General features: G+C 36.1%; 1 protein-coding gene across 13 annotated transcripts in view; it reads left to right on the forward strand.

Annotated features, from left to right (window-relative positions):
• The window catches only part of LOC132107837 (neurobeachin-like), a 275916-nt gene that overhangs the window by 172293 nt on the left and 84195 nt on the right, over nt 1-19428 (forward strand). For 9 of the 13 annotated variants that reach the window (XM_059514113.1, XM_059514115.1, XM_059514114.1 and 6 more), the window contains 2 exons: nt 6747-6898; nt 14920-15072. In XM_059514113.1, the coding sequence (XP_059370096.1) occupies nt 6747-6898; nt 14920-15072 (305 nt within the window). Of the gene's footprint in view, nt 1-6746; nt 6899-14919; nt 15073-15651; nt 15685-19428 lie in introns of all 13 variants that reach the window. The other 4 variants (XM_059514118.1, XM_059514120.1, XM_059514124.1 and 1 more) reach the window with 2 other exon arrangements.

Here is a 19428-nt window from a genome sequence, read left to right on the forward strand (position 1 = left end):
AGGCTGCCTTAGGCGGAAATAATTTCCATCTGAGGTGCAATTCCATGAGGAGTATTGTCTCAAATAAGTATTGTAAAAGCATATTAAATGATTTCCATCTTGGACTGGATTTTGGCTTTCAAACTCTGAAGATCAAGCTATATTAGTTTTAAGTAGTGCTAATACCCCCCAATTTCATACAGCCATATGCAACGGGAGTAGAGAGTTGGCTTAACTTCACTCAAAGTGTTGAGCATGTGTTTAGTGTCATGAACATGGTCAATGGCTGCCATAACATCACAGAGTCAGTGTGGCACTGAGGAAAGCCAGGCTACCCCCAAAATAGAGCAGTCGCTGATTACCGCTATTTTACTAATTATGCTCCATTTATGTCTCCAAAGGATGCATTTAATGAGAACATAATGGTGCCTTATTGAATTTCCGCGCTATTCCCTTTATCTTATGTGCCACAACAAGAGACTATCTATCAGTGGCCTCAATGACCGTGCTCATGACTGTATTCTTCTCTAGAGCTGTCAATTTAACATGGTAATTTAATGATAATTTAGTGCCCCAGCCAAAGCCATTATTCTGCATGTGTACATATAAGCCAATAAATTAAAAACAGAAACCAAAAATGGATTGTGAACTGTTTGCCAGCGATTGGCTTTCGAGTCAAAATATGGTTCGTTTTATTAATATATCATTGGCCATAATCCTCTTTTTGTAATGACTATGAGTGTTTTCTATGCCACGATAATGTATTGGAATTATCTCCATTATCAAGCAGGCTTCCAACTCCGAAAGCATTTATTGTGTTTCGTCTGCTCGCTCTGATGCGCAAGTAATTTATTATATATGAAAATTATCATTTTTAGTGTGTTCTCCTACTTTTCTTAATGATATTTAGTGCCAGTCTATCAAGAAATTTTGTTCTCTTTACTCGTCGGATTTAAAGGTTATTTGTGAATTTTGTGCATAAGTTAAATTCGCAATTTTTGATGGAAACCCAGCTAGTGACTGTGTGGGGAACTATACATTAATGCACATTGTATATGTATATTGCATATGCACAAATGCCACAAAATATAAATTATAATGAAAAAAAAAAGTCAAATGTGACAGTTCTGAAACTATTTCAAACTACATTTAAGATTAAGATTGGGATTTCATGTGTTTTCTTGCTGTCTTGTGTGAACAAGGGCTTATTCAGAAAGATTCTGCTCAGAGACTCAGAGGTGGTCAAAGAGGTGTCTAGACGGAACAGTTGCACCACTGAATCCTCCCACTTAAATGAATCTTTGGAGATGGATACTGCTCAAGCCCTGCAGAGCAGCACGGTAACAGGGTAATCCATCTCATGAACCAGCATCCCTTAATCCCCCACAATACCAGTGTAAAAGCCCAATAGATCATATGTGCAGCCTGGCTTTCCAAACAAAAACATAGCTATATATATATTTTTCAAGATTAACTTGTTAGCCTTTCCTTTATTTCCCATTTTGCCATTTTAGACTGAATCATGGCTGTCAATTTTTTACAGCCTTTCACAAACAACACATGCCCTATGGATACAAGGGTCCTAAATCTTGTTCCCTTGCTCTCTTAGATTGTTTTTAATGTGTGAAAGGGAGAGGTGGATACACAATTTTTTACACCAGTCTTTTGTGATGCATTTAGAAAAATAAAATAAGACCCAAAGCAGTAGTAAATAATGACTGGCACTCTGGTCGACTGATAGTTTTGGTTATCAGTGCAGGGAAATTAGCTTTTAAAATGCAGTTGGAAATCCATTTGGGTGACTGATGGCCGATGTGACTAATAAATTTGAGCCGCTTTCGAAGAGGGCCAGCCCTCCACCATCCTTTATGCCTGTCATCATGAGCTGTGCGATTGGTAAAGTCGAGCGTGTCAGGAGCTAATTCTAGTGAGTGATTACCATTCAGATGAATTGGCTATCAGGATCCACTCTTTAACGAGAACACCAGCGAGAATTATAGTTATATAATTCCTTTTTTAGATAAAACACAATTAAGTAGTCTATTTGGCACAGCTTTTATTTTCCAATAAAGACTCCTGGAAAACAATACAATTGTGTTGTGATACATCTTTTTTATACAACTGTTATAGTTCTGGTCAAACTTGAGTGGCATTCCATAAGCGCTGCTGGATAGATAGAAATGTGTAAGATCCATTTTGATGCATGAATACACTACTGCTAATGTGTTCTGTATCTACATTCTAGAAACATAATGCATTGTATCAAGAAGTGTCTTTTGGACATTGTGATTGTGCAACGATAAAATGCTAAATAAAGCCTGGTGACAGGGACTGAATATTTACTACCCAAGTGATCCCATATTGCCATTGTTCAGCAGGATAAAAAAAAAATCATAGACCTTTATGTTCTTCCTCTCTGCCCTTACAATGCTTTATTCTTATTGAAATTAATAATTTTGTAGTGCACTTTGTCACAGTATAATATAGACACTCTCAGACTGTGCATTAGTGGTGAAATAAGTTGAATTATTCACTTAACTTATTCGTTCTTTGTCATTGAACAAAAAACCTCTGCTGGGTTGCTCTAAAATGTGCACAAATTAATTTTTCTGTTGTTTTTATATGTAAACAAGCGCTCGATTAATGTATTTGACTGTTGTGCTTGAGTCTTGTGTCTTTTGAAACATCATGCAACACAACATTCTAAAAACATGGCGCTCAAGTAAAAAAAAAGTTCTTGACCTTTAATTTTGTCCCATTTCACTGTCCTGCTTCATACTTTTTTTCAGTGTAAAAAGAAATACTGTGAATTCTGCTGTCGATTTCTTTTAAAACTATTTTCATTGGTGGAGCAAAAAAGACAAAGAAACAGACAATATTATGTCTAAAAACTGAATATTATTTTTACACACCATCAGCTCTCATACTCGTGTCATATTCCTTAAATATAACCTCTTATATTTAATGCTCTTCAGAAGGACTGCTGTGATATATTTAATGGACTAAAAGAGTACAGTATGTGTTCATAATGCCCCTGTGGGAAGAAGACCTCTCTTTTGAACTGGACCACCCTGGATGAGGAAACTTGCATCATGGCAATTTTGGCACTGACTAAATCCAGCTCTATATGGTGACCGCAGGGTTTAACGTATCACTGGACCCTCATCCAATCCTGCGGAAACCACCAGCAAAGTAAAAGCATATGCTTTAGGGGAAAGAGTGGGTGAAGAAATGTAAACGGTGTCATCAAGCACCCTTCAGTTTATCATTCATTGTAATACCTTGTGCTTGTCTAATCCCCTTATTAAGAAGAAAACGAAAATGTTTGGGCTTTCATCGGAATTGCTGTACACAGCCAAAATACCACTGTCAAACCAAATTAAAATCATCATATATGCTGTGGGAGGGGAAACTCGTAAATCTTCAAAGTGTACGTCCATGGATTTCTCATGCGCTACGTTGCTGACTCGCAGGCAGCTTTGGATGTTATAATCTTAAATGGTAATCGCCTGGTTGCCGTGGTGGGATTTACATTTTTTTCACGCTGTAATCTTGCATTTACAATGTCATTTATGTGACTTTGGCCTCTCCGCCTCTTGACATCTCTGTCTGGCTATCGAGGTATAAGACTGACAACAGACAAGTCACAGACACAACGCTTTGCTTTTCATACCCCGGCGAATGATGAACTTTTGGCATGCCGCTCATGTATGCAAACAGGCTTTGTTTCCTACAAACACACACACACATTCTTGATTGATGTTAAACTGAGAGCAAGCACTCATGTTGCTGTCAGAGCTTGGCTAAGTCCCTTGAGCCTCCTGATTTCTTGACATTTGTAGATATAATATTCACGCAACAAGGAGCAGCTTTTGTGATGTGATCCTGCTGTAACACTTTAATCTGTTTAGACTGCCTCAATATTATGGCAGAGTAGAGAGAGGCCCATTCAATACAATCTATAGCTTATAAATAAATAAATGTTTATAAATAAAATATTCTGTTAAGAGATGAAAATAAAAGTTCTATCATAAGTAAAAAAAAATAGAAAATTATTTTTTATAATTATTTTTTATAAAATTAATAACTAAAATGTAGTAATTATATCAAATAACTATAAAATGTAAAACATTTGAAACAATTTTTTTTTATATATATAAATATTTTTTATATTTATTTAAATTAAACGTCCCCTCCATTTCAGCTCTGAAAGTCAATATGTAATAGAAATTCGTTCATCTATATTCTAGATGCATTTTATAGAGATTATTGTGAATGATTTATCTGTAATTGTTCTTCATTTTTATCCTTGTAATTTGTAATCAAAATGACTTAATTTGATCTGGTGAAATGACAAGATTGTAAAGATCTATTGGTACTTCCATTATATTAATATTATATATAAATTAAATTTTCAATAAACATTTTTAAACTGTCATGGTTTAGTTATGATGTGAGAAACAATGCCATTTGTTGTCTTATTTATTATTATTATTTTTAAAGCTTAACAAACAATTATGAACTGCCATTATATGGAACAAAGCTGCACAATGACAAAAAATAATAATAATAATTAAAATAAGAGCAACTATATGATGATAGAATATTAATACTTGTCTGAATTAGTCCTTTCTCCCCTACAAATCAATTATTATTTGTCCAAGATTCCACCAGATAGTCCTTTACCCTCTGTCTGTAAGATAGGAACATAGACTAATGACTCGTGTCATAGTTTTTGATGGAAATTAGTATATGGCTCAAAGTGGATTGTGTATTTCCCCATGAGTAGCTGGTAATAAAGACAAACCACATGTGGAATTTGTTGATTGTCCCATACCATGCTGTCATCTATCCCCCAATTACACCCATCATCACTCTCTAAATCCTCTTTGGAGTAAATTAGCTGCAGTATTATTCAGTGCTGGCCTGCTTTTCCTTTCTGTGATTTTTCCTTTCCCTCTCTCTCTCGTTCTGTTTTAAATCCTTTGAAACATCTCCAGCCCGAGCGCGCTCGAAACGAGCTGCACTTAGTAACCTGATGCTGGTCCCTGCCCTTAATGGTTTGCATTAGCTGCAAGCAATAAAATTAGTCCAGGTCCCTGCTAATGTTGGAATAATCATTTACAAAGATGGTTACCACATGCTGTAGCCATTTCCCTCTCATTCCCTGTGCTCCCCTTTTTTCTCGGCCTCTCATTTTTTCTTTTATACGGCCGCTAATTCGCTGTTATTAATAATGAATAAAAACGCAATTTTCTGCAGCTTGCTCCAGGGCTCTGGGAATCATTTCAATGAATATTTCAGCACGTTATTTTAATCACAGCTGCACATATGCCGAGGGAGGGGGTCCCTGTTTTATTGTCCTGGGCTGTGGCTATGGTGAGACCCCAGCATCATTAAAACCCCTCTCCGGCTGCATAGAGGGTCCTACCTCTGATTTACAAGACTTGTTAAAAAACACAGTAAAGAGGAGGCAAGCTGCGCCATTTATACTTGTAATTTGAGACCGTATTTGTTAATGGGACTTGCTGTTATGTATTTGTCTGTGCCTGAGGGGTTCTCGTGCAAAAGCGTGACTGGGTTTTTGGAGCTAATGAACTTCATGAATTAGCTATATTTTACCAGATATCATTTGAATCTCCCTCATGTGTAACCTTTGGTTTGGGTGCCCTCCAGAATGCAGTTCTCCATGGCATTGTATGTAGAGGATTACACTGCTGTATAAATTTAAGTGCTTTCTTTGTGTGTGTCTGTGAAAGCCCATTTCTCCCATACGAAAGAAACAAAACATGCTTTGCCAAACCCTAATTATGTCATAAAAAGAGTCATGATTACTAAGTCATTATTATAAGATAAGCTGTCAGAATTATGACACACTTTGTACAAAAAATGAAATTATGTACAAAAAATGAAATTATGAGAAGGTCGAATCTATGCAAGTAATACAATTATTATGTAATGTCTTCATTTCATAATGAGTGTCTTTGACATTTTATCTTATAATATTGATTACAATATAATTCCAACTTTCAATCTCATTATTGTGTCTTGGTATATCTTAGTATAGTATAATAATGAAATATCAATAGATAATGATAGATAAATATCATTTTATATGTCAAAATTTTACGTTTTATTTTATAATTTGTACATTTATCTCATAATTAATGCGTAGTGTCATAAGTTCGACTTTTATTTCATAATTCTGACTTTGACATATTTATAACTTATGTCATTATTTCACCTTTTTATGTCGTAATTTAGACTTTTATCTCATAATGTGTCGAGGGCCACAATTTAGACACTTTTCTTATAATTATGACTTATTGTCTCATAGTTTTTTGTCATATTGTGACTGTCCCAATTCCAACTTTTTATGTTATAATTAAGACCTAGTATGTCATAGGTCTGACTTTTTATCTCATAACTCTGTCTTAGCATCTCATAATCTTGGCTTTTTGTCATAATTCCAACTTTTCATGTAATTTTTTCCCACTTCTTAATATTATATTTTTCATATGATTTACCAAAGCATAATTTTTTTTCCCTAATGTAACAAAAATGGGTTTCCATGTGTGTCTGTTGTAGTGCTTCACATTTGTAAATGTATTTTTAACAAAATGAGTGATAATATATTAATGTGCCAAAGTATGATGTGCCCTGTAGTAAGCAGGGCTTGTTCCACCATATAAAATGATATTCAGTGCTTTAATTTTTTTTAATTTTAGCTTTCCAACATGTTTTTTTTCTCTTCTGATTCCTAACAGGAGTTCCTGTCTTTTCCCCTTTTCCAGTCAGCTGCATGATTTCTGGCGTCTGGATTACTGGGAAGATGACCTCCGGAGGAGGCGGAGATTCATCCGAAACCCTTTTGGCTCCACCCACTTGGACATCACGTACAAATCGCTGGAGGACTACGGTCAGTAATTCTGCCAACAGCCAATCAAAAATCTTGCTGGACTCTTTCAGTCTAGCTCATTATCCCTAAATTGCGTTCATTTCATACAATGACATCATTGTTCACCAAATGGGATACACATATGAGAATTAGAATCAACTCTTGGACACAACTAATATTCTCAGAGCTGAGAAACAGTTCGTTGTCAGCTTTATAGGTTGTATATTTATGAGCCTTGTCAATTGAACATGGCAAGAGGGCTTTATGACAGGTTTTTATATCCTAACGGCACACATTGTTGAGAGGAAATTGCGCTCTGTGCTTTTTTTTTACTGTTTCTGCCTTTTGCACTCAAACATTTTTCCTCATTGACCCGTTTGATCTTGCAGTGTTGCCCACCGCACGGCTGTCGATTTGGCTCTGTGTCTCGCAACACAGGCTTTAAAAGAGAAACGTTTCAATACTATTAACCACTGCGGGCGCTTCTCCTCCAGGCATCAAATTGAAGATACGAGGGGGAGTGTATTAACCGAACAAGGGCAAATCTATTGATTCTCAAGTACAATGGGGCAACTTCTCTCTTGTGGACAGAATAGTTACTGTAACTATTTCCATTACACATGGGGAAACTTACAAGGGGGCAAGCTAAATAAGCACATTTATTAAAAAAATCCACAAATGAACCCTTGGTATTAGCTCATACTTTTGTGTAGAGGCATATGAGAGTGATTTTGACAGCATGTTTTGCTAAAATGCTGCTAATGGCCACCTGGGATGACAATAGATTGCTCTTTCTAACATAATGAAAATGATGCACTTTGATTTTGGTCAATACTCTGTGGTCTAAACATCTTACATTAACCAGTCAATTGATGAATTTTGGTATGGATCTGTCCGGTGTTGGGGAAAGTTACTTTTAAAAGTAATGGATTACAGTATCCAGTTAGTAAATAATTATGTTACTTACGGTAGTTACTTTTTATGGAAGGTAATGCATTACATAAGACTTAAATACCTTGTGTTACTCATTCGGAAAAGTAACTATTTTCTCGTTCGTTTAAAGTAATGCATTACTTTAGTAGTTACTTGAAAAAGTAATCTGATAACTCATGCGTTACCCCCTAAAACTGCTTATGTTATTTTAAAGTGCGTTCTGTGACTTGTTATGCAGTAATATTGTGTCTATCTACATGTCTAACCTTTTGTGCCCAACTGTTTTGAGGCCATGTCAGATGGCCTGTGTGTCAGAGCCAGAACACACACATGCACACTCGTACATACACATGCCAGCTGTTCCTTGACCTGCAGGTGGCCCCTCCTCATGTCACAACAGACTTTTTCCCCCCACTAATTCATTTTGCCACCATATCAAATCCACACTCTCTTTCAAACATATTACCCAGTGTATCTCTTGCATTTCTTCAGAAGCTTATTCCTCAAGCACAGCTTCTTTTTCTGCCTGTCCTTGGTAAGTTGTCAGTGCGTCTCTGTGGACCCGTGGTCTGGTGTCTGGGGCTGCTGTGATTGAGGACTTGTTGAGGTCCCAAGGCTTCTCCCATTCCTTAATGAGTGGAATAATGCATAAGATTGTCATGTGAAAGGGATTGCCTGTAGTCAGATGTTGCCCCCACAATGCCATAGAGAGAAAAAGTGAGAGAGAGGGAGAGCAAAAAATGACTTTTCTAGATGGGTTTTATAGAAACGGAGGGACTGCTTTCATAAACCAGCAGAATGGTGCTAAGGTTTTAAGATAAATGCAAGCTTATGATTATTAACTTTAATAAATTAAAAACAAATTTAATTTAATAAAAAAATACAGTATATATTTTTACAAGAAAAATTTAATTAAAAAAATATATAATAATATATAAAAAAATCTATAATAATATTTTTTTATTTATTCATTTAGTCCGTTGATTTTAAAAGCACTCTTATTTTTCAATAGAATGAAAGTCCTAACATGTAACTCTGTACATATGTGCATTGCAATAAGGTATATAAATCATAATTTTAAGATACTGTAAAAGTCAGTAGCTCTGTGCTTTGCTGAACTGGCAGTAGTGGAGGTTTACAGCTGCTTTTGTGACTGGCGGTCGATGTACGTTGAGTTAACGTAGGTGATTTGAATGAATTAACTGTTAAGGGTGCATACAAGTTTCCATAAATTTTTGCCAGAAACCAAAGAGATTGAAAAATGGCTGCTCTCAAATGTCAGAACACTGGCGGTTGACAGCAGTCACTGCATATGGGGCTTGTTTTTATTCACAATGGCATATTTTCATAGAGCTTGTCTGCGTTAGAACGTACGCTGCGTTTTAGCGATATTTCAAATTTCTCCTCATGGAAAATGACATGGGTGGACATGAAATATGACTCAGGTTCATTCGAAAAATTTTCTAACTGCCCTAGAAACAACATCATTATATTTGATTCATGGTAATTTAATGTATTTTCTGTGGCTGTAATACAATCTTCAATCACTGAAAATAGAAGAACGGCCTGAATTTAATGGGACCTCAAACGGCTGACTATGTTGAATAAGCATTTGATAAACCGTACTGCTCTGAGCCTCATTCCCAGGTACCTTTGCATATGTTTGTGGGGAAATAGCTCAGTTTAGTCTGTTAGCCATGCTGACAAAATAGTGAGCATGTTACATGCGGGTCTCAGGTTTTGATACAGTACCTTCCCCCTTATTCACGAGTGGCCGAGTATATTGTTAGCTGATTGGAATTGGGCAAGCATGAAATGAAAGTCAGGTTAATATTGATCCTCCTCTTTAACAGCCTGTTCTACCTCCGAGTGTCCTTGCGGTCTCATTTTCAGGTGACCAGCTCTGCCCTGACCCAATGAACCCCTCCGGACAGAGATCTTATTAGCTTGTTACATGAGAAAGAGTGAAAGAGCGAGAAGAAAGGTGGAAGTACGAGAGGTGTGATTCAATTCAATTCAAATACTTAGATGTGAACAATATGCATGTTTACGTGATTTTAGTGTGAAAATAAATTGCTTGCTATCCTGTTCAGTTTTTGTTGCGATGCCTAAAACCCTAGAATATCTGTAAAAAATGAAAAATAAAGTCAAAATGTGGCATTGTGTGTTGGGGAAGTTACTTTTAAAAGTAATGGATAACAATATTGTGTTAATTCATAAAAAAGTATTAATTAAGTTACTTAGTTTTTATGGAAAGTAATAGCATGTGAAATTAATTAGCATGTAAAAGTCTAATCAAATCTTGTAAAAGCATGTAAAAATCAAACCCAAATATTTAAACACGCAGGCATTCTAATGTGCATATAGATTCCATGTGGGCTTTGTAATCAGCCATATTGGGTCTGTATGTGTGATACCAAATGCTTCTCACATGAGTAAAACCATAACAAAAACTTTGCATGGGTCTCCAATTTCGCTTTACGAAGTTTGGTTCCTTTTTCCAGAGCTGACTGCAGAATTCCTGTCGTTTGATCGACGAGCGCAGCAAGCCCACGTTGCCACATTGTTTGTGTGCAAATTCACTTATGGCACATGTGCAACATTTTGTTAGAGTTATAATAGACATAGATCTACACATCCCACAATCCCTTTTTCTGTCTTAGTAAATTGTGTATTTTTACAAAAGGCCTCTCATCTGTCAATCCCAGAATGGAAAGATACATCAGATGCAATTACTGCTTAAATGGAATATTGTGTCATTCTTTATATATATATATATATATCAGTGTGAATCTACAGTCTACATAGTCATGAAAATAAAGAAAACTCTTTGAATGAGAAGGTGTGTCCAAACTTTTGGTCTGTACTGTATGTATATATATATATATATATATATATATATATATATATCCAAAATGTTTGGCTCTTTCATTTAAAACTACAAGTACGCATGACTCAAGTGGGGCAATAAAAGTGCAAGGCAAATACTCTAGAGCTCCAACCATAAATAAAACATGGACTCTGAGCAAAAATAAGTGACTAAATGAAGGCCCGTTTGAAGCCTGAAAAAAACTTGAACAGTAAAACTACCGAGCACTAAAATATTTCCACCTTGGGAGCTGCTCTCACAAACTGTAAAATTCGTTTTGCCACAAGCTATGCACAGTTTTTCGTTTGATGTGACTTTTGAAAGAAAAGGCCAAGTAAAGAGATCAGTGTGTTGAAGAAGTCACATAGTGATGGAATGACAGATTTGAATTGCAAACTAGAATCTTTTTTCTTTCCTTTTTCAAAGCCTTCAAAAACCGAGTTACTCATCAAGTAACAGTTTTGCGCCGCTGAAGGAGCTATTTTGAGCCCACTTCAAATATTTGGTTTTCATCATATTGTGCTAGTCAGTGGATATAGCTTTAGAGCTAGATCTACTTCAGCACATTTTGATTTGTTTGCTATTCTACAAGTATGTCAGTCAGTCAGTAACAGCTCCCAGTCCCCCAGCTTTATGGATCAGATCCAAGCTTTTAGCGAAGAACATCATTCAAGTCCCACCACGAATGGCAGACCAGCCATCACCTGGTCTTTCTCAACCCTGCTGCGTCATGCCAAATTTGTGCCCTGGGTAACATAAACCCTCTGATGGCAGAGCGGGTAAGCCGTGCTGGGCTTGAATAGCCTCACTGTTGGCCGTGATGGCTCACAGGAGTCCAGTGAGCGAGCTTCAGGGGTGCCGATAAACGAGGTGGTTGACAATACAAGCAAGGGGTTCTTGGAGTCTGAAATGTAGTGATCTCGAGTTCCCATCAAGCCTCATTCCTAAGACTGACAAATAGTCGTCTGTGTTACTAGATATCTCATATATGTGGCCATTTAGGCTTTCTATCAAAGGCTTGCCATTTAAGAGAAAAAACAGGAAGCTTCTGTACCGGTGTCATTGCTCAAAATAGGAACATGCATCACTGTGTTCCAGAAGCTAGTGAGCTTTTGTAGGCAAGATTCATAGCACTCTCGATGTGAGGGATGTTCCAAAAGGTAGGAATATAAATATACCCAAGTTCCATCTTAACTTTATGTGGCAGCACTGCATTTGTATTTTTTGGCGTTAGAATCCATTACAGTGTGTTTGGTTGGAAAAAAGTATCCAGATGGTGGGCAACGCAGGATAAATGTAAATATGCAGTAATTCAGTCAATATAAAATCTGACTATTTTACTCAATATCATTATGTGCCACATGTTTATGCTAGTTAGAGTAACACAGGAAAAGTTTTAAAGGAATAGTTCACCCAAAAATAAAAAAAAAAATGCTGAGAATTTACTCTCGGAGCCAGTTTGTTTCTTCATAGGAACAGATTTGGAGAAATTAAGAATTACATCACCTGCTCTGCAGTGAATGGGTGCCATCAGAATAAGAATCCAAACAGCTGATAAAAACATCACAAAAAGACAACACTGGATAGACTTTTTCACTGAGGAAGCGTCATTATGGATTGTGGACCTGTGTTTTGGCCAGAAACAATGGTTTATGTTAAAATGCATATACACACACACACACACACACACACACTCAATGGCACAGCTTCATTTTTAATGGATATGGTCCATTATATTTTTATCTGCTGTTGGACTCTCATTCTGACGGCACCCATTCACTTCAGAAGATGCCTTGGTGAGCAAGTGATATAATGCTACATTTTTCCGATGAAGAAGCTACATTTTTAACATCCTGAATGGCCTGAAGGTGAGTACATTTTCAGAAATTTTGTATTTTGTGACCCATGTACAAAAATGCATTTTGATCTATGTTTTGAATGAATGAAAATTAATTGTGAACCCAAATAGCCTGGTGGTACAGATGGATGACCATAATGGAAGAGAGCACACGTTGATTAATGTTATTCTGTGATATGATGCATTATCCAGTGGTTCAGTTAACGTTCAACCTTTTATTAGTGATATAAAATTGATTTAATGTGAACATGATGATATATTAGTGTCAATGATGTTTGTAGCTCTTACTAGGGGCTACCAGAACTAAGAACGTGTACAAGTTAGCAACAAATACAGCAACTGACGATATGCAGCAACTAGGTCTGTTGGGACTTTAAGTATGCACAAGTATGTTTTCCTTCTTGTGGCCTTCTTTGTGTAAAACATCCTTAAGCCAAATACTTTTTTAAACTCATGTTTTTCCCCTCAAACTCTCCCCATTTGCTCAGGATCATTTTCTTGTCAAAATCCACCTGGTTTATTTTGTCTGCATTGCACTGAGGTTCTAAGCTTTATCTTACCAGTCAAGACTGGAGCTCAGCTCCATCAGCTCACCCTGCTTTAATACAGGCATAATGACGGTTTACAGAATTACGGTCTTAAGTTTCCCTCTGTCTGCTTTGATCCATGACCGCTTTGTGCCTCTAAATGTTACACTCTCCCTATTTCCGAAAAGCGGTCCCACTTCTTCCTTGGCTCTGATGAAAGCTCCTGAGATATGAGACAGAGCAGGAAGCCCGCTATGTTATTTTATTTTTTTTCCCTCTCCCTCTTTCTCTTTTTCTTTCTTCGTCCGTGTAGTGGTGTTGACAACATTTGAACGTGACCGCTTTGAGACGAGGTACATGAACCCCACGGGTGTGTAGGGAACATTTTAAATCCTGCACTGAAAAGAAACACATCAAAAGAGTGTCAGACACTTTCTATTTCTGATAAGTGTTTCTTATTTCCTTTTTTTCCACAGAAAAATCTCTCTGTTCTGGTGTATCAGACAAATCTGACCTTATACAAGATGAATCCAGTGTGCAGTGACGTGTGTCAGGCCTGACTGCTATTTTTCTCTCTTTTATTTAGTAATTAAAGCTGATGAATGATCTTTTTTGTTCGATAACAAAAAAAAAGTGGCTACACACTTTTTTGCATCATTTTTCTTTTTCCCTCTGATAAGGCTGCTTGATGAGCTTTGGTGTTATCAGCAGTCGCTTAATTGCATTGTCGGTTCAATCTCGTTCCCGTCCAGATTTAGAGAGTGGATTGCATTATGCCTAATTAACTTCGAAATGTAGACGGGCCTACACATGCTTTATCATGAGTCTCTTTAATGGAGAATTAAGCAGTTTAGAGTAAAACGCTATAGTTTGCCTGTGGTTCCAGTCAGGATTTTAAAATAAAACTTGTTTATTTCAATTTGACATCATTGCTGATACTTACTCCAGAGTTTGTTCCTATAACAAGGTCTGTTATTCCAGAAATAAAGTGTTAAGGTCTGTTCAGACAAAGGACGTTAATTGTATTGATAATGATAATGATAATGATAATGATATAGTTCTACAAATCTGTCTGAATTTAAAAGAAATTACAGATTCCACACAACAACTAAAACCCCACAGAAAAACTATTTATTTGGAATAACTTTCAGAACCTTTTTTTTTTTTCATGAAACTCTAGATGGCTCAGTTCTGATAGTTTCTAACGCAATCTGATATAATGACATCTTTATTCACATGGCACAGATGATTGGTTTCTTTTCATATCAGCAGCCAATGAGGTTACTGCTCAGCATTCAAATACTTGGTTATTGCTTGCTGTAGCAGTTGCAGCAGGCTTCAGAAACCCTTCACCTTCCCCAGCTCCACCTGTATAGTTGTGTATCTTCTATGGGGTGATTTCATGTGTTATATATAAGAGTTCCTTTATATATATATGCTATGTGTGCAGCAGCAGTATTTTCACAGTAGCATGTCTGTGAATGTATTTGGAGTATATATATATAAGGTTTTTTTTTTTGTGTGTGTGTGTGTGAACAGGTCATTACAAATAATAATAAGCCAAGTTCCTATGTTGCTTGGTTACCATTATATATTTATCTGTTGTGGCTTATTGATTTACTCAGAATTCATATAAAGATACACAAAAACCTGGCCAAAAAATCACACCATAAAATAAAGAAAAATTCATATGCCCACCGTATATTTTTTACAATATAATATGATACGCTGCACAGAATAATTTTTAATGTATGTATTTTTTTTTTATATTTTAATGTATTTTTTATGCCTTGTGATTCTCAAATGTGCTTAAGTACAAATAATGTCTGTTTTCATCACCCTTGTCTCTCTGCAGGCCCTGAGGAAGACAAGGCCCTGAGAGGGAGGAAGGGCTTCCGCGCCCAGGCCGTGGTCAGCCAGAGCCCTGAGACAGAGCTGATGCTGATGCTGGAGGGGGACGATGATGCTGTCAGTCTGCTGCAGGAGAAAGAGGTGGACAACTTGGCAGGTGAGTAAATCTACTGTATACACAATACACAGTGCAATCTGTATAGTGACGTTTCTCCATTCAGCATGAAGAGTAAGTCATACACGTCAGTTTCATGACATGACACTTTCCTACAGTCCTCAGGTTTAAAATTTCTGTGTGCCACAAACATTTTTAAACCTAATTTTTTATGTTATTGAAATTATTAAGTCATAATCAAACATACCTGTAGGTTTACCTGAGCAGAGAAGTCCCACCAGAGGTACTCCATCTGAAATGTCAGCATAATTCCACATTTGGTAGCATTTATTTATCAATACATAGCTTAAGCGTGGCATTTTGTCAGAATGACAGAATTTGACATAGAACAGATATATAAATATATCTTACCTGTCAATCTAGAGGCAGACCAGTGTAGTTAGTGTGGTTACTTTATGTTAGGACTGTGTTTATGCTTTTCTGGCTGTGTGTAGGGTTAAGTTTTGCTCTGGACAGTGTTACATCTTTTTTCTGCTGAATATTTATTTATTTATTTTTTAAATCTATAGTTAAACGAAATTTTAAAAAAAAATGTATTTCTCTTCTTTTTTTTCCTCACAGCAAGTTTCTGTCCCCGGGTTGTTATTTCCAGAGGCAAGTTTGGCTATTTAAAGAGAGATTAACCCTTTCAAAACCACTAATATTACATTGCATCAAATTAATTACATATAATTATTATAAAAATGAAAGCAAATATGATTTTAACCAACAATCGGGAGGCAATCAAGATCAATATAGATGAGTTAATTATTTATTGTTACCTTTTCCCAAATTGAATCTGCTAATAATGATAGCCTGACGATTTTTCTTTTGCAACTAAAATTGTCTAATCACTGTTTTATTTTATTTTATTTTATTTATTTTTATTTTATTTTGCATATAAAAGAGGATTTTTTGGGGGGGGATTTCCATTATTCTCAGCAACTCTAATAACAGAATTACTACTGACTGGTTGTCTCTCAGTGTTAACAGTGCTTTGTTAACGTGTTACATTTTTATCAGCTCTACATTGGAAGATGTTGTATATGATATATGTATTGTGAATGTGTAGCAGACATGTTATTAATAATACCCTGAATAATCAATGCCCCCACTCGCTCTGCAGACCTTCATTAGTCAATGAAGGTTAAAAATGAGTGGTGAGATATTTATGCGTCTGTAGAAAATCCAGTCCCCTAATTTATCAATATATTTTCTTTACTGTCTGAAGTGTTGTATGTATGCATAGCAGAAAATGTAATTAAAGCTCCCAGCATACAATCTATTTAAACTCATTCACAATTTATAAGCAGTTCTGCATGCCATTCTACTTTTTTGACTGTAGGAATTCCTTTATCAGATCTAAATCAGTATTGCCTCAATTACCTCTAATATGTTCCCACCGGTGTTAGCCAATTCGCAAAGCAGAAATGCAGACTGATGTGTTCCTGCTGTTCTTTGTCTACCATTTATGTTAAAAAGTAATTTTACTGGAATGCAATCAATCATAAATCCTGGCACAGTGTATAAATTCCTGAAATGTTCTATGAGCACCATTAAAATGATTAATATTAAAATCAAATGCACTGATTTTGTATCGGTAACTTAAAATGAAATGCTTAGAGTACTGATTATTTTAAACCTTTAATTGCATGCCACTGTTGGTTTATTCAGTATTTGTGGATGAAAAGGCCCAAATTTGTTTCATTCAGTTTCATTCATATTTATGACTCACGGCAAGTAGGTCTATTTTAGTGACAACATATTTTTTTCCTGCTCAGCATTTAGTTTCAAAAATGTGTGTTTATGCTTGTATTGGGTGTGTTTTATTACTCTTTTATCTGAGTTGTGTAACATCACCACAAGGGGAGCTGTGCCATCTGTATATGTGTGTGCACAGTTTCTATTTTGACAGCAGGCCTACAGGCTAATGCTAGTGCTAATGAGTGCAGTAAACAACAGGCCAATCAACAGGCCTTCTCACAGCCAATGGGAGGGGCTCAGTTCGTCTGCAGCCAATCAGAGTACAGTATCTGTCATGAGTGTATTTACATGAGTGTGTGTGTGTGTGTGTGTGTGTTAGCGTTATATTACCACCATATTTACATTTTACAAAGAAGCTACAGTTATATCTTCTTTATACTAGCCGAATGATATTTCATATCTACGTTTGTACTACAAAACAAATATTTGTATTCTTTTCAGAATCGTATTAGGCCCCCTAAAGTGGCACACAAAGAGAGAAAACATCATCTATTTTCCCATCATGCCTTTGTCTCTCCACACTCCAGTGACATCAGTCTATAGCGCTAGGCAGGGTTTTTTTTTTTTTTTTTTTTTTTTTTTTTGTTAACAGCTGACGTCAGGACAGAGCACAGCTCAAATCTGCTGAGTACAACTGCACCTGTTTAGTTCCAGCATGATAATCTGCTAATCCTCACCAGTGCTCCGATATCAACACTAGCTACATCACTAGAACATCGGCAACACAAATTAAGCATATAGACTTAACGGGAAAAGGCGAAAAGAACAGTCGTTATTATTATTATTATTATTATTATTATTATTAGCATTGTTATTTTGTTAGCTTGTTTATTTTGTTAGCTTGTTTATTTTTTTTTTATTTTTTTTGGGGGGGGGGGGGGGTATCGTAGGCTTTACTATAGTAGCCTATATTATATTATAGTATAGTATAGTATAGCATAGGCCTATATCTAATATTTTTAAAAAAAGATTAAATACATGTCCTTCATATGGTTTTATATAGCCTACACAATCGACATCCCAGCGGCAGATGAGATTACATGTTATATGTGAAACCTGATCGCTCTGATTATGTAATATGAACGTATTTTAGTTTGATCCCAATTTTTTAAAGGTCTCTTGAGGCTTAAACGCTAATCCTCTCTGCGCATTGGATTAATGCCGTGGCTATTGTCTGGATTCACAAGTGTCCCTCTAGGCCACATTACAATTGCCTCTTTCTCTATTAAGCGTGTTATGAGAGGGGCATGATTCGGATTAAAGGGTTCACTAGCTTTTCTCAGGTGAAGCCAATGTTGCCTTGTCGAATTAGCCTATTTGCGATCGCGTAAAATTTTTATTCGTTCAACATAACTTCTAATAAGTGAGATTTGACAAAATAATAATACCAGTAATAAATAAAAATAAAAATAATCATACAAAAATAAAAATAAATCGTATAGGCCTATTTCATCGTTTAACAACATATGTTGAGTTGGCGCCATAAAGATATATGCTGTGTGATTTTATTCATCGGCTACTCAATTTTCATTCAAAGTCTACTCAAAACAATTATTTATTTATGTGTGTATTCATTTATTTTGCGTAAAATCTTCGTATCGTAAGCACACAGTAGCTTTTCGTTTATTTTCAGGGTATAGGCTGTGTCTTCGATTTATAGAGCTGCTTAGTTGCTACACCATTTTTTTTATCTTATCTTAATATGGGTTACATAATTGAAAACTGATCAAGTTTGTAATATTTACTTGAATGGCGGATGTTATAGCTGGTACAAAAGGAGGGAGAGCGGCTTTGGTTTCTACGAGCGTTCGAGCAGTGCTCTGGGAATTGAAACCTAAATCCACTTGTAATCTTGCAGCAGTGTCGGGCATAATTGGCCGAGGAGAGCAGATTAAGATTGATGAGACGTTAAAGTGGCTCTTTTGAGTTCAGGGGATCGATAAATATCCCAATTTCAAGAGCCTCTCCTCACATCAAGGACAGACTCGTGGGCTGCTACAGGGGCGAACTAATAAAAGACAGAGGACTGGTCAAAGAGAAAATTCAGAGAGAGAGAGAGCGGGGCGCGCAATTGGGATTAGATCCTAGTCATCTGAGTGGAGGTCAAAACGTCTGTAAATATTTTAATAATGTTTGTAATGTCAATTTTACAGGTTTCATATCATCAAAAGGGATTTTCAACGACTGATTTGATTAGGAAGCGCATAGCTAAATGCGTATCACTCACATATGATTTGTTCTTTAGGAAAATAATGAAAGAAAGTTACTGTGAAATTATTGCCGTTAGGCCTCATAGAAACGCTTACCTATTAAAATAATCGGATGGATTTTTTTTTCTTGATAGCCTAATGTCATATAGCCAGTGCATCAGTTTGGAGGACTGATCGCGTAATTAGCCTTCTACTGAAATTATTCGCTTTAACAATTTACATATTTATCATATTTCATGCGCATGCAAACCTCTGCATCATATTTAGCCGTATACCCTTTGATTAGATAATAACAAAATATTACTAAAACATTGTACTAAATAAAATTACTTTTTGTTGTAAATCGATATTATTTTGAATAAACTATGTAGCCTAAGATTTATTT

The sequence above is a fragment of the Carassius carassius genome, chromosome 28, assembly GCF_963082965.1.
Source record: "Carassius carassius chromosome 28, fCarCar2.1, whole genome shotgun sequence".
Classification (NCBI taxonomy): Eukaryota; Metazoa; Chordata; class Actinopteri; order Cypriniformes; family Cyprinidae; genus Carassius; species Carassius carassius.